The sequence below is a fragment of the Triticum urartu genome, chromosome 3, assembly GCF_003073215.2.
Source record: "Triticum urartu cultivar G1812 chromosome 3, Tu2.1, whole genome shotgun sequence".
NCBI lineage: Eukaryota > Viridiplantae > Streptophyta > Magnoliopsida > Poales > Poaceae > Triticum > Triticum urartu.
Window position 1 is genome coordinate 630212486 of NC_053024.1, and position 22976 is coordinate 630235461.

Genomic DNA, 22976 nt, shown 5'->3' on the forward strand with positions numbered 1-22976 from the left:
AAACAAGAGACTCTCTATCATGAAAATCATGGTGCTACTTTGAAGCACAAGTGTGGAAAAAAAGGATAGTAGCATTGTCCCTTTTTATTTTCTTTTTTTGGGCCTTCCCTTTTTTTGGCCTTTCTCTTTTTTTTTGGGACAATACTCTATGAATGATGATCATCACACTTCTATTTATTTACAACTCAATGGTTACAACTCGATACTAGAACAAGGTATGACTCTATATGAATGCCTCCGGCGGTATACCGGGATAGCAATGAATCAAGAGTGACATGTATGAAAAATTATGAACGGTGGCTTTGCCACAAATACGATGTCCAAGGTCAAAAAAAACAAATACCATGTCAACTACATGATTATGCAAAGCAATATGACAATGATGAACGTGTCATAATAAACGGAATGGTGGAAAGTTGCATGGCAATATATCTCGGAATGGCTATGGAAATGCCATAATAGGTAGATATGGTGGCTGTTTTGAGGAAGATATAAGGAGGTTTATGTGTGAAAGAGCGTATCATATCACGGGGTTTGGATGCACCAGAAAGTTTGCACCAACTCTCAATGTGAGAAAGGGCAATGCACGGTACCGAAGAGGCTAGCAATGATGGAAGGGTAAGAGTGCGTATAATCCATGGACTCAACATTAATCATAAAGAACTCATATACTTATTACAGAAATCTACAAGTCATCAAAAACCAAGCATTACGCGCATGCTCCTAGGGGGATAGATTGGTAGTAAAAGACCATCGCTCGTCCCCGACCGCCACTCATAAGGAGGACAATCAAAGAACACCTCATGTTTCAAATTTGTTACATAACGTTTACCATACGTGCATGCTACGGGACTTGAAAACTTCAACACAAGTATTTCTCAATTTCACAACTACTCAACTAGCACAACTTTAATATCACTACCTCCATATCTCAAAACAATCATCAAGCATCAAACTTCTCTTAGTATTCAACACACTCATAAGAAAGTTTTTTACTAGTCTTGAATACCTAGCATATTAGGATTATTTAAGCAAATTGCCATGCTGTTTAAGACCCTAAAAATAATATAAGTGAAGCATGAGAGAATAATAGTTTCTATAAAACAAAACCACCACCGTGCTATAAAAGATATAAGTGAAGCACTAGAGCAAAAACTATATAGCTCAAAAGATTTAAGTGAAGCGCATAGAGTATTCTAATAAATCCGAATCATTCGTCACTAGGATCGAGCACCGCAAGATTGAACCCAAAGCTAAGCACTTATCCCATTGCAAGAAAGATCAATCTAGTAGGCCAAACCAAACTGATAATTCGAAGAGACTTGCAAAGATAACCAATCATACATAAAAGAATTCAGAAAAGATTCAAATATTGTTCATAGATAAACTTGATCATAAACCCACAATTCATCGGTCTCAACAAACACACCACAAAAAAGATTACATCGAATAGATCTCAACGAGAGAGGGGGAGAACACTGTATTGAGATCCAAAAAGAGAGAAGAAGCCATCTAGCTAATAACTATGGACCCGAAGGTCTGAGGTAAACTACTCACACATCATCGGAGAGGCTATGGTGTTGATGTAGAAGCCCTCCGTGATCAATGCCCCCTCTGGCAGGACGCCGGAAAAGGCCCCAAGATGGGATCTCACGGGTACAGAAGGTTGCGGTGGTGGAATTAGGTTTTCGTGGATGCTTCTGTTGGTTTGGGGGAACGTAGGTATATATAGGAGGAAGAAGTACGTCGGTGGAGCAACATGGGCCCCACGAGGGTGGAGGGCGCACCTAGGGGGGTAGGTGCGCCCCCTACCTCGTGCCTTCCTGGTTGATGTCTTGATGTAGGGTCCAAGTCCTCTGGATCACGTTCGTTCCGAAAATCACGTTCCCGAAGGTTTCATTCCGTTTGGACTCCGTTTGATATTCTTTTTCTGTGAAACTCTGAAATAGGCAAAAAAACAACAATTCTGGGTTGGGCCTCCGGTTAATAGGTTAGTCCCAAAAATAATATAAAAGTGTATAACAAAGCCCATTAATCATCCAAAATAGAATATAATATAGCATGAAACAATCAAAAATTATAGATACGTTGGAGACGTATCATTATTCTAGTACGAACTGTATGATAGATCGAACGGAAAGAATAGCTTCGTGTTATTTTACTACGAACTCTTGAATAGATCGATCAGAAAGGATAACTTTGAGGTGGTTTCGTACCCTACAATAATCTCTTCGTTTGTTCTCCGCTATTAGTGACTTTGGAGTGACTCTATGTTGCATGTTGAGGGATAGTTATATGATCCAATTATGTTATTATTGTTGAGAGAACTTGCACTAGTGAAAGTATGAACCCTAGGCCTTGTTTGAACGCATTGCAATACCGTTTACTCTCAGTTTTATCACTTGCTACCTTGCTTTTTTATATTTTCATATTACAAAAACCTATATCTACCATCCATATTGCACTTGTATCACCATCTCTTCGCCGAACTAGTGCACCTATACAATTTACCATTGTATTGGGTGTGTTGGGGACACAAGAGACTCTTTGTTATTTGGTTGCAGGGTTGATTGAGAGAGACCATCTTCATCCTACGCCTCCCACGGATTGATAAACCTTAGGTCATCCACTTGAGGGAAATTTGCTACTGTCCTACAAACCTCTGCACTTGGAGGCCCAACAACGTCTACAAGAAGAAGGTTGTGTAGTAGACATCGACAAGCCAAGTTCCATAATGAAAGATTCCCACTAGTATATGAAAATGAAAACATAGGAGGGTCTCTATCATGAATATCATGGTGCTACTTTGAAGCACAAGTGTGGAAAAATGATAGTAGCATTGTCCCTTCTTTTCTTTTCCCCCTTTTTTTGGGCCTTCCCTTTTTTATTTGGCCATTCCTTTTTTTTCATGGGACAATGCTCTATTAATGATGATCATCACACTTCTATTTATTTACAACTCAAGGAGTACAACTCGATACTAGAACAAAATATGACTCTATATGAGTGCCTCCGGCGGTGTATCGGGATGGGCAATGAATCAGGAGTGACATGTATGAAAAATTATGCATGGTGGCCTTGCCACAAATACGATGTCAACTACATGATCATGCAAGGCAATATGACAATGATGAAACGTGTCATAATAAACAGAATGGTGGAAAGTTGCATGGCAATATATCTCGGAATGGCTATGTAAATGCCATAATAGGTAGGTATGGTGGCTGTTTTGAGGAAGATATAAGGAGGTTTATGTGTGATAGAGCGTGTCATATCACGAGGTTTGGATGCACCGGCGAAGTTTGCACCAACTCTCTAGGTGAGAAAGGGCAATGCACGGTACCGAAGAGGCTAGCAATGATGGAAAGGTGAGAGTGCGTATAATCCATGGACTCAACATTAGTCATAAAGAACTCACATACTTATTGCAAAAATCTACAAGTCATCAAAAACCAAGCATTACACGCATGCTCCTAGGGGGATAGATTGGTAGGAAAAGACCATCGCTCGTCCCCGACCGCCACTCGTAAGGATGACAATCAAAGAACACCTCATGTTTCAAATTTGTCACACAATGTTTACCATACGTGCATGCTACAGGACTTGCAAACTTCAACACAAGTATTTCTCAAATTCACAATTACTCAACTAGCACAACTCTAATATTACCATCTTCATATCTCAAAACAATCATCAAGTATCAAACTTCTCATAGTATTCAATGCACTCTATATGAAAGTTTTTATTATACCCATCTTGGATGCCCATCATATTTGGACTAAATTCATAACCAAAGCAAATTACCATGCTGTTCTAAAGACTCTCAAAATAATATAAGTTAAGCATGAGAGCAAATGACAAACTACTCTGAAAGATATAAGTGAAGATCAATGAGTAGTAGAATAATTATTTAACTATGTGAAGACTCTCCAACATTTGAGAATTTCAGATCTTGGTATTTTATTCAAACAGCAAGCAAAACAAAAGAAAATAAAATGATGCTCCAAGCAAAACACATATCATGTGGTGAATAAGAATATAGCTCCAGGTAAGGTTACCAATGAACAAAGACGAAAGAGGGGATGCCATCCGGGGCATCCCCAAGCTTAGGCTCTTGGTTGTCCCAATGAAATGCACTTGTCAAGGTTTTTCCCATAGTGTAACAAAAATCTTATCTTCTCTCTATGATCGATGGTGAGAGTTGTGGTATCATGATACGTTCAATAGTAACAACTTTTGTAAACCATTTGTGATGAAGGGTTTGTACTAGAATTTTGCACACCACCGGTTCATAAATAAGTGATGTTTTGACACACTTGCCATCATATTAAACTATGACCATCAATATTATTTTAAATACTTAAATTTGAAAAACACGCCTATATGGATTTGTCTCAATGGTTGTTTCTAAAATATCAACTTCTTTTCGTTTAACACACTGCAATAAGGAGTTAGTACATCCTAAAAACCTTATCAATCTGAAGAGGTGGTGAGTACTAGGCTGTAGCCTAGTGGCACGGGAGTTCGAATCCCGTCGGGAGCAAATTTCTGGTCCCTCACCCGGGGTGGGCTTCTATAAAAATATGTTTTGGGTGCTAGTGCTCATGATCTAAAAAAAAAATTCTTTGAAGAGGTGGTTTATTTCGTGCATTAGAGTGAGTTATACGAAATCTGGTTTCTAATTAAAAAAGTTGATTTTTATAACAGAGACATTGTTTTAGATGACATAGATGAATTAATTAACTTCACCACCTCGCACATCGTATATATACTCGTATCAACCCAGCACAGGCAGATATGTGCCTATATATAGAGGTTGATTGAATCCGGTAACAAGTTAAAATTAGGTAGGTCATTTGCGCTGCAACAAGACGTTGGAAATATGAGCAATTTTCTGAATGATGTTATTGACAGAAATACTAGATAAAGAATGACTAATATAGCAGAGATAAAACAAGTCATGTAATTCGACAGAGAGAAGGTAAATAGCATTTGTATATATGAACTAGAACCGAACACATCTAGAACAGACACTAGAGCAAGAAGTTGTGACAGAACCTCTAATAGAAAGAGTATGAGAACGTATGGAATGGGAGCAGATGCACCGGTCTTGGGGTCGGTGTCCTTGCCAGCCATGTCGTCGAGGAGGTTGTCGACGTCGGGGAAGAAGTCGTCGTCGGGAAAGTAGTCGTCGGAGTCCGGGGCGTCCGTGACGAAGAAGTCAGTAGTCGCGCTGAGCGCTCTCCAAAAACCTTATCACCCTTCTCCCAAATAGGACTCAAAAGGTGCGGTTCCGGAGGCCTACTGTCCCGACCTGCGGTGCACGCCGCAAGCTGGGATGGGGAAGAACGTAGTAGCAGCACAATGCTCAGGAACTTGTGGCGAGAGGAAGAAGAGGTTCTGGTGCGTCTCTCTGAGAGGAGCGACCTCCCTTTTATAGGCGCAGGAGAAGGAGGCGAGAGGCTGATGAAATGAACAGGCGAAGAGGTGCGCCGTTCGTATTCAATCTCCACTACTGCAAAAACGTTTCAGCTTCCGCGTGACCTTTCGTATACCCGTCGTGCATGGCAAAAATTTAGACATCAGCTCGGCTCATTCTCGCAACCCGCGGCGCATCGTGACGAGGCGTGGTGTGGTGACGCGGGCGGCAGAGGAGGAGCGCGCGTGGATGTCCCTGTTGTTCTCATCCTCATACATGTGGAGAAAGAGCCTCCTTATAAAGAGGTCCAACTCCCTCTAAACTAGCAATGTGGGACTACACTTTAGTTCCACCTCTTGCCTTGCATGAATGGGCTGCGTGGGCCTCTAGGATTTATTAGGAATTTCTGAAACTGCTATTGGGCTAGGCCCAAAATAGACAAAATTCCAGCAATCCCCCACCAGATCCCAGAGGCACCCAAAATTTTCCTTTGGTTCCAAAACACTGTTTTATATACCGGTACTGCAGTGGAGACTGTTAAGTTGAACTTCCACCTAGAACTCTATGCTACACTAGTTAGCAACTTGAACAATGGACTGGGCCTTGAACTGCAAGTTTTCTGCGAATCTAGCTTCACATAAAGCCTTGACCGATACGTGGCTACCGTGGGTCTTCCCCGTGGGTGGAGCTTATGCGTCATACTCCGAGACCTTTCATGAGTTTACTAGAGAGAACCCTACTCTCATAGATTGCGACGTTTAACAATTAGACTCATATAGGTGTGTTCTTCAAAAGATGTTCTACAGGACGACATCTCTGCTTCAATGAGCCACTTAGAACACATTAAGATATACATCAACCTGCCATGCAGATTAGGAGAGTATAGCATCTTCATGGAGTGGTATTGTTGATAGTAAGGATACTCTCCTCTCAGTTGACCAACAACTTGTCTTCCACATCTAATTCACGGGATCTCCGATCACAAAGAATAGGTTACCACTGTGAACAACTCATATTGTGGGTCTCATACCCATCTCCCTCGATGCATTATCTATCACATTACGTGATAGACCCTTAGTAAAAGGATCTGCCAGATTCTTAGACGTTTGGATATAACCCAATGCAATAACTCTAGAGTTTTTCATTTTCCTGACAGACCTTAACCTTCTCTGAACGTGTCTTGATGACTTCATGTTATCCTTTGAGCTGCTCACTTTCTTGATCACAGTTTGATTGTCACAGCTCATAAGAATACCCGGTACAGGTTTCTCAACAACCGGCAAGTCATTCAAGAGCCGACGAAGCCAATCTTCTTTGACCGTAGCTGTATCTAGTGCTATGAGTTCTACTTCCATTGTTGACCTCGTTAAGATGGTCTGCTTGCAAAACTTCCAAGAAACAGCGCCACCTCCATGAGTGAATACATATCCACTCGTGGCCTTTATCTCATCAGCATCTGAAGTCCAGTTTGAGTCACTACACCCTTCAAGCACCTTTGGGTGCCCGGTGTAGTGAATTCCATAATTTGTAGTGCCTTTCAAATAATGCAAAACTCTCTCTAGAGCTTTCCAATGCACATCTCCTGGTTTTGAGACAAACCAACTCAGTTTGCTAACAACAAAAGAGATGTTAGGTCTTGTAGCACTGGCTAAGTACATAAGCGAGCCAATAATCTGAGAATATTTCAATTGATCTCTAGCAATTCTTCGATTCTTTCGAAGTAACACACTCGCATCATATGGTGTTGGAGAGGGCTTGCAGTCACTATAGCCAAAGCGACTCAAGATCTTTTCCACATAGTGAGATTGAAGCAATGTAATCCCACCATCATCGTCTCTCAACAACTTGATGTTCAGAATGACATCAGCCACTCCTAAATCCTTCATCTCAAAACAGTGAGATAGGAAATCCTTGACCTCCTTAATAACATTCAGATTTGTTCCGAAAATCAGTATGTCATCAACATACAAGCAAAGGATAACTCCCTCGCCCCCACCATGGCGATAGGACACACATTTGTCAGCTTCGTTTACAACAAAGCCTGCAGTTGTTAAAGTTCTTTCAAACTTCTCATGCCACTGTTTGGGTGGTTGCTTGAGTCCATACAAAGAGTTCAGCAACTTACACACTTTTCCTTCCTGACCATCTAGTACGAACCCATCTGGTTGTTCCATATAACTTTCCTCGTCCAACTCTCCATTTAGGAAAGCAGTCTTAACATCCATTTGATGAACGAGAAGACCATGTGAGGCAGCTAGTGAAAGTAGAACTCGAATAGTGGTCAGTCGAGCCACAGGTGAGTAAGTATCAAAGAAGTCTTCACCTTCCTTTTGGGTATAACCCTTAGCCACGAGCTGAGCCTTGTACTTTTCAATAGTACCATCAGGCCTAAGCTTCTTCTTGAATACCCATTTGCATCCTATAGGTTTGCACCCATAAGGACGATCAGTCATCTCCCAAGTTTCATTCGCAAAGATGGAATCCATCTCGCTACGAACCACTTCCTTCCAGTAGTTAGCATCTTCAGATGCATAGGGCTCTGAAATAGAAATGGGAGTGTCATCTATGAGATACACAAGAAAATCATCACCAAACTACTTTGCAGTCCTCTGTCTCTTGCTCCTAGTAGGAGCTTCATTGTTCTCCTCCACATGACTTTCAAAGTGTTCCATCGAAATGGCAGGTTCGGTAATTGTAACTGGTTCCTGATTCGATGAACTAGGCATCTCCTGATTAGATGAGGTAGCCATATCCTTCATGGGAAAGATATCTTCAAAGAAAGTCGCATCATTCGACTCCATGATCGTACCGACATGCATGTCAGGCACCTCAGATTTTACAACCAAGAATCTATAACCAATGCTATGAAAAGCATATCCCAGGAAAACACAATCCACGGTTGTCGGTGTCAAAACCGGCGGATCTCGGGTAGGGGGTCCCGAACTGTGCGTCTAGGCGGATGGTAACAGGAGACAGGGGACACGATGTTTTTACCCAGGTTCGGGCCCTCTTGATGGAGGTAAAACCCTACTCCTTCTTGATTGATATTGATGATATGGGTATTACAAGAGTTGATCTACCACGAGATCGAAGAGGCTAAACCCTAGAAGCTAGCCTATGGTATGATTGTTGTTCTTGGTCCTACGGACTAAACCCTCCGGTTTATATAGACACCGGAGGGGGCTAGGGTTACATAGAGTCGGTTACAAGGAAGGAGATCTACATATCCGTATTGCCAAGCTTGCCTTCCACGCCAAGGAGAGTCCCATCCGGACACGGGACGAAGTCTTCAATCCGGTATCTTTATAGTCCAACAGTCCGGCCAAAGGATATAGTCCAGCTGTCCGGATACCCCCTAATCCAGGACTCCCTCAGTAGCCCCTGAACTAGGCTTCAATGACGATGAGTCCGGCGTGCAGATTTGTCTTCGGCATTGCAAGGCGGGTTCCTCCTCCGAATACTTCATAGAAGATTTTGAACACGAGGATCGTGTCCGGCTGTGCAAAACAAGTTGCACATACCACCGTAGAGAGAATAGTATTTCCACAAATCTAATCTGCTGACGTACCCCGTAGTGTGACATCACACCACAGCCAGGTCTTTATTCAAATCATTTTTTATAACCAATCTCAGCGTGTTTCGCGAGGCGGTTTCCATGGCACGTCTTGTCGAAGCAGAGATCATGTCCCCTTTATTACGGGATTCTCATCAACCCGGACGTGGGTAACGCAATCGTGCATGTTGGTATGACCCCTCGATTGAAGGTAAGTCCCAAACAGTCACGAGGATGGCTCTTGGTATTCAACCTCTTTATAAAGAGACCAAGGCCTATTCTTTTTCCTCTTGATCTTAATCGAATCCGCCTCCCGCCTCGAGTTCCAACACCCAAAGCTCAGGTTTGGGCGCTTCGGACCTCCGATTATGTCCGGATCCAACCTTCAAGGTCGGTGGATGCCTTCCTCCGTCACAGAGGAAGACGTAATAAAGCTAAGGGAGGCCAGGTACCTGACTGGCGAAATCCCGCATAGGCTGCCTGCTCAAGGGCAGGTTATTCCCACTCCCAAGCCCGGTGAGAGCGTCATGTCCGTATCTCACTTCCTCCGAGGGCTAGGCTTCGCACTAGATCCCTTCGTGAGGGGGCTTATGTTCTATTATGGGCAGGACTTCCACGACTTAGCTCCGGAGTCTATCCTCCACATCTCATCGTTCATCGTCGTGTGCGAAGCTTTCCTCCGTATTACCCCTCACTTCGGACTGTGGCTCAAGACCTTCAAAGTGGAGCCGAAGATGATCGAGGGGCGGCTCACAGAGTGCGGAGGCGCCATAATAAGCAAAAACGCCGATGCCCCATGGCCCGAGGGCTCTTTCCAGGAGGTGTCCAGTTTATGGCAACAAGAGTGGTTTTATATCACAGCTCCCAGGGGTACCAAGTGGGTGGCTCCCCCGGTTTTTCGCTCGGGTCCTCCACCACGACTAACATCGTGGGTCAGAAAGGGGCTGGACTGGGGGCCCGTAAAGGATGTGCTCACATTGCAAAGCCGCATCCGAGATCTCCTTGAGAGAGATGTTAGTCTGGTCACGGCGATGCAAGTCATGTTAATTCGTCGGGTCCTACCCTGCAAACGTCGTCCCCTCCGCCTGTGGGAGTTCAATCCGGAGGGACCGCGAGCTCTTCAACACTTCCTCGGCATGACGCTTGTGGAGATGTACAAGTTGTTCTTTGGACCACAAATAATGTGTCCGAACTCTACGGAGGATGCAGGTCTGAGCTGCAATCGCCCGGATACCCAAGTAAGTAGTCCTGCATCCGAACACATTGTCCGTTTATTTATCGCAACGTTACCCTAAAAAAGCCGCTCTTTGACCAGGATTTGATAGCGAAGGCAAAGTTGATCAGGTGTCCGGCCCCCCTCCCTGAGACCTCACCAGACCCCGTGTTAACCAGGATGCTGGAGATCGCGCCTTATCAAGCGCCTTCAGGAGAAGATAAAGGGGGGAACAAGGAGGCTAGCGCCTCCGGGAAGGACGTCAGCTGGGGAGGAGGAACTAAAACTTCCTCTCCCAGGGAAGAAAGAGGACTGCCTCTGAGGACCAAGAGACAATGGCCTCCAAACGGGGGAAGAAATCTTCGCCAGAGGGTCCTGTACCGGGGGATACCCTGGCCGCACTATGCCCTCAAGGGAATCAGCCCTCCACCGAGCTGTAAGTAAAAATGGGACTTAATAATGAAAAAACCTTGCCTTACTTCTGAGGAAAACAACCAAAGCATTTATCTTGCAGTTCGGATCTTAGCCCTTCTCAGCAGAGCTCGTCTTCCGGGGATCTTCTTCCAGAGATGATGGAGAGCGAAACGCCTCCCCCTGCCATACCGCCTCATGAGGCGGGCGACCCCGAGGTGTCGTCGCGGAGGGTTTCTCCTGATCCGGCAAGGCCAGAAGGTAGTCATATGGCCACCCGAAGACCTCAGTGTCCGGCTTTTGAAGAGAGCAATCAAAAGAGTCCGGCTCCGTCTGGTGTGCGGTCGGACGTACTAAGGGATCTGCTAGAGTGATCGGCTATCTCAGAAGAGCACCGCGCGTTGATTGGTGCGGTGATTGAAAGAATTTCGTCCGCCGAAAGCGGGTTGCATGAAGCTGTTATGAGTCTTCTGACGGGTTTTGAGGTATGCGAAATGGTGTACATTTTTGACAGTACCGCACATTTTTAGATGTGCCCTGTACAGATATTAGCCCCTGAGACTCTGGGTGCCGTCGAAGACAACGGCGCATAGAGGATCATAGTCCCAGGAATAATCGTGCCGCCATGATATGCAGGTGGCGGAGGGTCCGGTGGCCAGCCGGACTTATGAGTTTGCCGAGTTAAAGCGGCAACTTGATGTGGCAGATGCCGACATCGTACTTGTCAACAAGCGGCTTGACGAGGCACAAGGTATGTGATTCCTCCGATGACACATGGGAAGAGGAGCATGATGCCAGTATCTATAACATGTGTGTGAATGCAGATGGAGCTGCGGCCGTGGAGAACCTTCGGGCAGAACTTTCTCGAGCCAAAGAACAAGCCAGGAAAAGCGATGCGGATACCCTAAAGGCAATCGAGGAGCTGAAGGCCGAACAGGCTGCTCACTGCCAAAGCAAGGAAAAATAGTCAGGATGGTTGTGGAATTGAAGAATGCCGTTGACCGTTGCAAGCTTCTTGAAAAGTAAGATCAAGCGAAGAGGACAAACCTAGAGAAGGCCACGGTGGCGGCCAAAGACACCCGCTCTGCAACGAGAGTGATGAAGGAGGAGCTGCGCCAAGCCGGGGATATTACGGCTGGGAAGCCCTTTATGCTGCGGATGAAGTTCGGAGATCCTAAGTACGCCCCTTTGGGCCGGCTGTGGAGTTCCGCGGACACATATCTGGACTTAGCAGCGAGTGCTGCTGATGCGGCCGAATACTTCCGAGATAAAAAAGATAGCGAAGTGGAAAAGCTGCTCTGGTCACAATTTCATGTTCCAGAGCGTCCGCTTCCATTGACTGGTCGGTTGGCCGAATGGGCCAAGCTGAATAGATTGTCCGGACTCGCCATGAGGTCTGTTGTGGATCATCTGTGGCCGGAAAGGCCAAAGCCGAACAATTATTTTAGTTTGTTGCAGCAGTTCCTTGGTGCAGTGCCGCATATCAACGCGATGAAGAGGTCGGCGTGCGTAGAGGGTGCGCGGATGGCCCTTGCCCGTGTGAAGACATACTGGGCGGAGATGGAGGTCACCGCCATTGCAGCCCAAGATTCGGATGAGAGTCGAGTTCCTATCGAGCACTACTTTTGAGAAGTTCTTGAGGGCGCTCGCTCCATAGAGGCGCAGTGCTCGAAGAATATTATGTTCTAATGACATGTATTCCCATTGAAAAACAATGTTTTATTTAATTATGAAGGCTATTTTATACTTGTGCCTACAAGAATTATAATACCTCCAGTGCGGCCGTTTACGTATGTATGTATGTATGTATATAACCTGAAAGATGGCAGTCGTCGGCTTCAGCCCCCACGCATATAATGCGGGGGTGTTCGCAGAAGACGCGTGTTCACACTTGATCCAACGTCTTGGTCCATTAAGGAGGTGATAGCGCAGCGAACCAGGCAATCGGACTATAATGCTTTAACACTTTCACTTAGCCAGAGGAGTTTGACAGTGGGGCTACTATATAGCCCCTGGTGGCTCCGCGCTTATCCGTATTCGGGGCGCGTACATGCCTGGCCGGGAAACGGCCCTTCGTTAAGGCGGAGGAATCCCGAAGATTCCGCTAGGTCATCGAGTGGTTGACCAGTCTCACGCTATATCATGACAGTCAGTTTTCGGCTTTCTCTACTGAGGTGCTCGTCTGGATGAACCAGGGCACAATCGCAGTAGTTCTCCTGGTGCCGCCTTAGCCGATGGAGCGGAACTTAAGGCAGCAAAACACGGGAGCCGGGCAAACCCAACATTTGACCAAAGACATGATTCGGAGCTGATGCATATAAGGCCAAATTCGTGACGCCGAACACTCCCTAAGGTATTCGGTCTTTATTATGTAAACCGGGCTAAGCAGTGCCCTTTGTAATAAGCCCCTGGTGTCGAGGTATGTGCAGTCATCTGACATGGCCACATGCCAATACGTCAGCATCCATCTCAGTTGTAGTGAGAATCCGAGGGATGTGTATCAACAAGAGACAGTAAAAAAGGTTTACGCAGCTTGGAACGGGTCCCTGCTGCACGTCTGCGCCTGTGTCTCCGTTGTGTCGTATCCTGGACGGGTGTAGCATGATGGTCATCTATAAAAGAGAGGAACTTAGGTGAAAAGTTGTCATGCAAAAGGTAGGTTATACTAAATAAGCCAAGTATAGTTCAAGATGAGTAAAATTGAGCCTATTTGTCACTTGTTTACACGCGTTGAGCCCCTTGTATTGTTATAGGGGTATGGCCATCAAACCTGTATCAATTATATAGCTACGGCGGACTCGTCTAACCGTGTCCGTGGTCTTAACAACCTGTCAAATGCTCTAGCTGGTGAGGTCGTTTAGTGTGCGGCTGCCAAAGCAGCCGCACGGTCTTCCGCGCGCAAGGAGCGCTCAATATTTCCATTTACTGTAATGATGCCACGTGGACCGGGCATCTTAAGCATGAGAGAAGCGTAATGCGGTATTGCGTTAAAGCGAGCGAAATCTTCGCGTCCGAGTAGTGCTTGATAGCCACTTTGAAAAGGAGCGATGTGGAAGGTTAACTTTTCCCTACGGAAGTTATTGGGAAAGCCGAATATAACTTCTAGTAGCAGGGAGCCCATGCAACGGGCTTCTCGGCCTGGCGTTACTCCTTTAAAGGTAATATTGTTGTGGCTGATTTTTGCTAAGTCTATCCCAATTTTGTGGACTGTATCCCGATATATCAAGTTTAAACTACTGTCGCCGTCCATCAGGACTCGTGTGAAGTGGTATCCGTCAATTATCGGGTCTAACACCAAGGTAGCCCATCCTGCATGCCGGATACTTGCCGAGTAATCCCGATGGTCGAAGGTGATCGGTTGGGACGACCAGTGGCGGAACTCCATGGTGATAGGCCATGGGGCACGTGTCTCTATGAGTGTCGTGTTGTTTTTCTTTATCACGTGTAACACGTTTACTGTTTTGACTTCCGGTGGGAACTTCTTCTGTTCCCCAATGCCTTACTTGCGAGGCTCATCCTCGTCTTCGCTTGGTGTATCCTTCACGTTTTGTTCGGCGTTGAGCTTGCCGGACTGCTTGAAGACCCAACATTCTCTATGGGTATGATTTGCAGGTTTGTCGGGGGTGCTGTGGATCTGACATAGTTTGTCCAGAATCTTGTTTAGGCTGGACAGTTCATCTCTGTTGCCTTTGGAGGGCAGCTTTTGCTGACCTGGCTGAGAGCTTCTAAATCCGGCGTTTACCGCCGTTCTCTTCGGGCTGTCTTCTTTATTTCAGCGCTTGTTTTTTCTGCGTGGCGGCTTCCCGTTTCCGTCCCTGACTTCGGATGTACTTGGGTCGCTGGTGCTACATCGGGCTAACCTGCTGTCATCGCCCATGCAAAAGTGGGTCATGAGGCTTGTTAATGCTGCCATTGTTCTTGGCTTTTCTTGGCCGAGGTGTCTGGCAAGCCATTCGTCTCGAACGCTGTGTTTGGAAGCTGCTAAGGCTTCGGCGTCCGGACAGTCGACTATTTGGTTCTTTTTAGTGAGAAACCTGTTCCAAAGCTTTCGGGCTGACTCTCCGGGCTGTTGAGTTATATGACTTAAATCATCTGCATCCGATGGTCGGACATAGGTCCCTTGAAAATTTGCCCGAAAAGCGTCCTCGAGCTCTTCCCAACTTCCAATTGTGTTTGCGGGGAGGCTTTTAAGCCAGTGCCGGGCTGGCCCTTTGAGCTTGAGGGGTAAGTACTTGATGGCATGGAGATCGTCTCCTCGAGCCATGTGGATATGGAGGATGTAGTCCTCAATCCAGACCCCAGGGTCTGTTGTTCCGTCGTATGCCTCTATGTTTACGGGTTTGAATCCCTCTGGAAATTCATGGTCCAGCACCTCATCGGTGAAACATAGGGGGTGTGCGGCACCCCTATATTTGGGTGTACCGTGGTGTTCGGATTTTTGTTGTGTTGCATTGCGTGTTGGAGCACGTTTTCCTGGCCCGTAGATGGATCTGGTTGGGCCGTCCTTTTGATGCGAGTCCTCACGTGGATCACGTACTAGCTTGTGTGCGGCGTCGTTTGCCACTCTATGTTGGCCACGAGGTCATCTATCCGACCGGATGGCTGTTTTGTTTTTTGATTGCGGGGGCTCTAAGGCCTCATCATCGAATTCAGGTAGTAGCTTTCGCTTCGGGTAGCTCTTTGTGTGGCGACTGCCGCCATACTTTTCTGCGGCGTTGAGTACTTTACTCCATCTGATTCTGAGTGTATCTTCCGCAGCCTTGAGCTTTCGCTTCTGCTTTTTCAGGCTCCGCGCGGTGGCGACAAGCCTTTGATGGAGATTTTCTGCTCCAGGAGCTTGTCTGGTGTGATGTCATCCGGACTGTTATCTTCACCGGAGACGGGTTGTTCGTTTGATTCTCCGTGTTGCCATCGTCGGACGGTTGTTTAATGCCGTGTTCGTCGTCCGCTGGCTCACCCTGCTCTATCGCTGGGCCTATATGATCGCTGTTTCTGCCGACGCGGGATTTGGAGCGGCGTTTACGCTGCCGCTTTGACTGCTTCTCGAGGGAACGATCCTTCGCGGCGTCCTTCCGTTCCTCGTCGTCATTTTCTTTGGGTGTGTCCACCATGTATACATCATGGGATGAGGTGGTTGTCCAGTGCCCTGTGGGTAGTGGTTCCTGTTCGTCTCCTGCATCGTCGTCCATACCGTCAATGTCTTTGGAGTCGAAGTCGAGCATGTCGGTCAAATCGTCGACAGTGGCTACTAAGTGGGTGGTGGGTGGGCGGCGAATTTCTTCGTCATCCGCATCCCAATCCTGCCGGACATAGTTCGGCCAGGTTTCTCCTGACAAGGAGAGGGATCTTAATGAGTTCAGTATGTCGCCGAAGGGCGAGTGCTGAAAGATATCCGCGGAGGTGAACTCCATGATCGGCGCCCATTCGGATTCGATAGGCACGGGTGCAGGCGGTTCGGAGTCAGTGGCCGGGGAAGAATCCGGCAGTTTGGCGTCACGGCTCTTGTGAAGGGTAAGGTCAGTACTCGGCTCGATCGCTGCTGAAATTGCGGCCTCCGTGGTGGGGTCTGGCCACCCATCCACGGATGGCGCCATAGGCTCCGGATTGAGGGTCGGAGCGGTTGCGGGTGCGATCTCCAGAGCACTGTCCGACGGCAGAGCTAAATCATGCTCATCGTGACCGTGCGGCGCACTCGGCAGGGGCTCGAATCCGTCGAAGATCAAGGCTTCGCGGATGTCGGTTGTGTAGTTTAAGCTTCCAAACCTGACCTGATGGCCAGGGGCATAACTCTCGATCTGCTCCAGATGGCCAAGCGAGTTGGCCCGCAGTGCGAAGCCGCCGAATACAAAGATCTGTCCGGGGAGAAAAGTCTCACCCTGGACTGCATCGCTATCGATGATTGAAGGATCCATCAAGCCTAACGATGACGACACAGAGGAACTCTCAATGAAAGCACCAATGTCGGTGTCAAAACCGGCGGATCTCGGGTAGGGGGTCCCGAACTGTGCGTCTAGGCGGATGGTAATAGGAGACAGGGGACACGATGTTTTTACCCAGGTTCAGGCCCTCTCGATGAAGGTAAAACCCTACTCCTGCTTGATTGATATTGATGATATGGGTATTACAAGAGTTGATCTACCACAAGATCGAATAGGCTAAACCCTAGAAGCTAGCCTATGGTATGATTGTTGTTCTTGGTCCTACGGACTAAACCCTCCGGTTTATATAGACACCGGAGGGTGCTAGGGTTACACAGAGTCGGTTACAAGGAAGGAGATCTACATATCCGTATTGCCAAGCTTTCCTTCCACGCCAAGGAGAGTCCCATCCGGACACGGGACGAAGTCTTCAATCTGGTATCTTCATAGTCCAACAGTCCGGCCAAAGGATATAGTCCGGCTATCCGGATACCCCCTAATCCGGACTCCCTCAACGGTCTTTGGTCCAAGCTTGCGCTTCTTTGGAATTGGCACATTGACTTTCGCCAAACAACCCCAGGTTCGTAGATAAGAGAGTTTTAATCATTTCTTCTCCCATTCCTCGAATGGAGTTATCTCTTTATTCTTTGTGGGGACTCAGTTTAGGACATGACATGCAGTCAATATCACCTCCCCCCACCATGCCTTGGAGAGACCCGATGTGTCTAACATGGCGTTAACCAAATCTGTTAGAGTACAGTTCTTTCTTTCGGCCACCCCATTTGACTGAGGTGAATAGGGAGGCGTCCTCTCATGGATTATACCATGTTCCGCACAAAAAGCATCAAATTCATTGGAAAAATACTCTCCACCCGGTCGGACCTAAGCCTCTTGATTTTTTGATCAAGTTGGTTTTCCACTTCAGCTTTATAGATCTTGAAAAAGTTCAAAGCCTCATCCTTAGATTTCAGAAGATACACACGGCAGTATCTAGTGGAGTCATCAATTGACGTCATGAAATATTTCTTTCCATCTTTTTTTTCAAAACACCATTCATTTCACATAGATCTGAATGTATGAGTTCTAGTGGTGCAAGATTTCCCGTTTCCGCAGTCACATGAGACTTACGAGGTTGCTTAGCTTGCACACACACTTGACACTTGGATCCCTTGATAGTGGTGAAACTAGGGATTAAGTTCAACTTCGCTAGTCGCAACATGCAACCAAAGTTAACATGACAAAGACGTGAATGCCGCACATTTGATTCAGTATTGTTGTAAACATGATTAACAACTTTATTGCAAACGTCTGATAAGGATAAACGAAACAGGCCTCCTGACTCATAGCCTTTACCGACAAAGGTTCCATACTTGGATATTACAAATCTATTCGACTCAAAGACAAGCTTATAGCCATCTCTACATAGAAGAGATCCGCTAACAAGATTTTTATTGACGGAGGGGACATAATGCACGTTCTTCAGCCGCTCGACTTCCCTGAAGTAAACTTCAGATCGACCGTGCCAACACGACGAACATAAGCACTTGAACCGTTGCCCATCAGCACGGTTGAAGTCCCTGCGGTCTGATAAGACGAAAACATGGAAATATCACCACATACATGCACATTAGCACCCGTGTCAATCAACCAATCAGGAGAATGAAATACTGAAAGAATAGTAGGAAATATACCATACCCAGCATCCTTCATGTCAATGTCTCCAATGACAACATTAGCGGTCTTGCCGCCTTTCCCAGGATGACACTTGTCATAGCGATTAGGGAAACTAGGAGCCCAATGATCAGGATCCACACACACATGACAAACACCTTTCTTCTTGTCATTCTTCTTCTTGAAGTTCATGTGTTGCACAACCTTGTTCTTCCCATCAAATTTTGCTTTACCATCAAACTTGCCCTTGTTCTTGAACTTGTGGGGCTGGAAGTTCTTATTCTGTACCAGATTGGCACTAGATCCTCCCTTAATACCTCGAGCACGTGTGTCCTTTGATCTCGCCTTTTCTTCCACATCAAGAGTGCCAATGAGATCCGGGACGGAAAACTCCTGTCTCTTATGTTTCAGTAAGGTAGCAAAGTTCATACACGAAGGAGGAAGCTTAGTGATGATACCTCCGGCAACAAACTTGTCTGGTAGCATACAACTGAAGTGCTCAAGTTCTCTAGCAAATGACTGTATCTCATGAGCTTGCTCAACCACGGAGCGCTCTTCAGTCATCCTATAATCATAGAATTGCTCCATGATGTAAAACTCAGTGTTAGCATCCGAGACCCCAAACTTGGCCTCGAGTGCATCCCACATATCTTTTCCATTATCAATTGACGCATAAGCATCAACTATGTTCTCACCAAGAACACTCAAGAGAGCAGCCTTAAACAGAGTATCCATTTTCTAAAAAGCTTGTGCCTGTTGAGCATCAAGCTCTCCTTCAGGTTTGCCAAGAGTGGCGTCATAGCAACTCATCGTTTGAAACCATAAGACTGCTCTCATGTGCCACCTCTTATAGTGGATACCCCCAACATAGAAGGTCTCATGGAAGCAGCAAAACCACTCGGGGTAAATTGCCTATAATAACGTTTTTGGATTGTTGGAAATATGAGCAATTTTCCGAATGATTGTATTGACAGAAATACTAGATAAAGCATGACTAATATAGCAGAGATAAAACAAGTCATTTAATTCGATAGAGAGAAGGTAAATAGCATCTGTATATATGAACTAGAACCGAACACATCTAGAACGGACACTAGAGCAAGAAGTTGTGACAGAACCTCTAACAGAAAGAGTATGAGAACATACGGAACGGGAGCAGATGCACCGGCCTTGGGGTCGGTGTCCTCACCAGCCATGTCACCTTATCACCCTTCTCGAGCGACCTCCCTTTTATAGGCGCAGGAGAAGGAGGCGAGAGGCTGCACCGGGAGCTGAAGAGAACAAGGGAGACGAAACGAACAGGCGGCAGGAGGAGGAGCGCACGTGGATGTCCCTCTTGTTCTCATCCTCATACATGTGGAGAAAGAGCCTCTCTTATAAAGAGGTCCAACTCCCTCTAAACTAGCAATGTGGGACTAAACTTTAGTTCCACCTCTTGGCTTGCACGAATGGGCTGCGTGGGTCTTTAGGATTTATTAGGAATTTCTTAAACTGCTATTAGGCTAGGCCCAAAATAGACAAAATTCAGCACAAGACCTAGTTAACTATCTAGTTCATCACACACACACACGTAAATGGTGGGCATGGCAACCAACCCCTTCCCTACTTCATGCAAACACAGGAAGGTGCTTCAATTTGCACTAATCAAGAGCTAGACTATGACCATCCTCACTACCTCGGCATTGAGGACGTAGCGCTCGAAGGCGTCGAGCTGGAGCTCGGCCCCCGGGCTCCCAAGGCGACCAAGGTCGACTACCTCAGCTCGCCGTACAACGCCTCATGGCCGCCTGCGCAGGCCGACTTCGAGTCGTCGCGGGTCAGGAAGACGAAGCAGTTCCGCGACGTCCTTGAGACCTGCAAGCAGAAGGTGGAGGCCATGGAGGCTTTGGAGCACTCGCCGCCGGTGGCCGGTGGTGGATATGAGGAACAAGCAGGTGAGGCTGTGGTCGCTGTAGGAGATGTCGGGGCCGGTGGCGGTGGCAGCGGGGCTGACGGCATGCGGCTCATGCAGCTTCATGTTGCATGTGCCGAGGCGGGGGCGTGCCGCGACCGCGCACAGGCGGCGGCGCTGCTGCGCGAGCTCCAGGTCGGCGCGCCCGTGCACGGCACGGCGTTCCAGCGCGTCGCGTCGTGCTTCCTGCAGGGCCTGGCGGACCGGCTGGCCCTGGCGCACCCGCCGGCCCTGGGCCCGGCGAGCATGGCGTTCAGTGTCCCGCGGTCGTCGTGCCTTGACGGAGCTCGCCGCGAGGCGCTCGCCGTGGCGTACGAGCTGTGCCCGTACCTGCGCTTCGCGCACTTCGTGGCGAACGCGTCCACCCTGGAAGCCTTCGATGGAGAGAGCAACGTCCATGTGGTTGATCTTGGCATGACAATGGGCCTGAACCGCGGCCACCAGTGGCGCCCCCTGCTCGACGGCCTTGCAACGCGGGCCGGCGGCAAGCCGGCACGCGTGCGCGTCACCGGCGTCGGCGCCCGCGTGGACACCATGAGGGCCGTCGGGCGCGAGATCGAGGCGTACCCGGGGGAGCTCGGGATGTGCCTCGAGTTCAGGGCCATCGACCGCACCCTGGAGAGCCTCCACGTTGACGATCTCTGCATCGATGCCCACGAGGCCGTCGCCATCAACAGCGTCCTGGAGCTGCACTGCGTGGTGAAGGAGAGCCGCAGCGCGCTCAACTCCATGCTGCAGACCATCCGCAAGCTGTCGCCCAAGGCATTCGTGCTCGTGGAACAGGACGCCGGACACAACGGGTCATTCTTCCTCGGGCGGTCCATGGAGGCGCTCCACTACTACGCCGCCTTGTTCGATGCGCTGGACGCGGCTCTCCCGCGCTACGACGCCCGCCGCGCGCGCGTGGAGCAGTTCTACTATGGCGCCGAGATCCGCAACGTGGTCGGGTGCGAGGGCGCGGCGCGCGTGGAGCGGCACGAGCGCGCGGACCAGTGGCGGCGCCGCATGAGCCGCGCGGGCTTCCAGTCCTTGCCGATCAAGATGGCGGCCAAGGCGCGGGAGTGGCTGGAGGAGAAGGCCGGCGGCAGCGGGTACACGGTGGCCGAGGAGAAGGGGTGCCTAGTGCTTGGATGGAAGGGCAAGCCCGTCATCGCCGCCTCGTGCTGGAAATGCTAGAGACACTGATCACAGCCTCTCGCCGGCCGGACATTTCTGCGGACCACTTCACAATGTCCATTGGACGCGTCTAGTGGGCGGCCGACTGCCCACTAGTATGATCCACTGGCCGGCTAAATAAAGAAAGTACCTGTCTCTTTCACGTTCAGAAAAAGAAAATGAAGGAAACAGCCACCCGATCGGGCCCCACTCGCACTAGTGCCTGTTTGAACAGCCGCTGCATACATGTGTTTAGTGCCTGCATGCCGATGCATTAAATGTTCCTCATGTTCGTCATTTGTACATTAATTTTTGGTTTTTAAAATTATAAAAGACATATCTTCTAAACCGCGTGTCGAAATTCAGATCTATTTTCATCATTGAAACCATCACGACGTGCTCTTTAAAAGTAGATCCTGTATGAGGATGTTTCAACGAACTAGTCTTTCTGCCAACTAAACATCAATATGTGTGCAACTAGACTACATTGCCGCGCCAACTGAGCATATATGTGTGCCAGTAGTCCTTCCAACTAAATATCAATGTGTGTGCAACTAGACTACATTGCAGCACCAATTGAGCATATGTGTGTGCAACTAGTGTCCTGCCAACTAAACATCAATGTGTGTGCAACTAGACTAGATTGCCGCGCCAACTGAGCATATGTGTGTGCCAAATCGTCCTGCCAACTAAACATCAATGTGATGGCAACTGATCATATGTGTGTGCCAAATAGTCCTGCCAACTAAACATCCATGTATGTGTAACTATACTAAATTATAAGCCAACTGAGCACATATGTGTGCAACTATTCTTCCTGCCAACTAAATATCAATATGTGTGCAACTAGACTACATTACAAGCCAACTAAATATCAATATATGTGCGACTAGACTACATTACAAGAGGAGGTTGCACATCGACTTTCGTCGAGGTAATAGACTAGTTGCACATCAAAGTTGTCGGGGTTGCTAGGTTGCAACCTCATACGAAGGTGCAGCTCTAAACATTAGTTTTGGAAAACAGTTGCACGATGTAGTATTAAAGTTGCACAATACAGTACTAAAGTTGCACAAATATATCATCAAAGTTGGCATCAAAAAAATTTCATTGATACATATCCATATGGGATCTACTTTCAAAGATTTCGTCACGACGAACCCAACAGTGAAGACGAATCTGAATTCCGACACGTGGTTTGAAAGATATGGCTTTTTAAAAATTGAAGAACCGAAATAAATATACGTGAATCTGCTTTGTTGTTCACCGGATATAATAAATCTGAAAGCATTTAATGATCAATCACATGCACTAACAGACAAAAACCTCGCATGCATGTGTGTGGCGGAGCCGGCCGCTCATTCTCTCCGTTTAGCGTGCAGCCACTTTTTAGATTTTGGGATGTCCATAATATCCATGAATGGACTGGATGTGAGATTGTGAGGTGATGAGGTGAGAGCCCGGGAAGAAAGAATATCTACATATAGAGTGGATAAATAAATAGAAGCTCACAGGAGGAGTATGCGTAGAGGATGTTCAAGGTATTGCGTGTGCTTGAACACTTGTATAAATTATTATTGTAAGGCCCTCCACATAATGATCGTACCGCTTGACAATTTTTGTATATGTATTTTGGCTGATCGATATAATTCCTTTCAAAACTTTTTCGTTCTCTCCACTTGATT

General features: G+C 47.3%; 1 protein-coding gene across 1 annotated transcript; it reads left to right on the forward strand.

Annotated features, from left to right (window-relative positions):
* The first annotated feature begins 19642 nt into the window (after positions 1-19642).
* Positions 19643-21601, forward strand: LOC125548907 (GRAS family protein RAD1-like). Its single transcript, XM_048712430.1, has one exon. It carries the CDS (start codon positions 19795-19797, stop codon positions 21310-21312), a length of 1518 nt encoding a protein of 505 aa, XP_048568387.1. The 5' UTR covers positions 19643-19794; the 3' UTR covers positions 21313-21601.
* Positions 21602-22976: the final 1375 nt, after the last annotated feature.

Excerpts from the sequence above, each read along its gene's own strand:
- LOC125548907 (XM_048712430.1), top strand. The coding sequence starts at position 19,795 with ATGCAAACACAGGAAGGTGCTTCAATTTGCACTAATCAAGAGCTAGAC.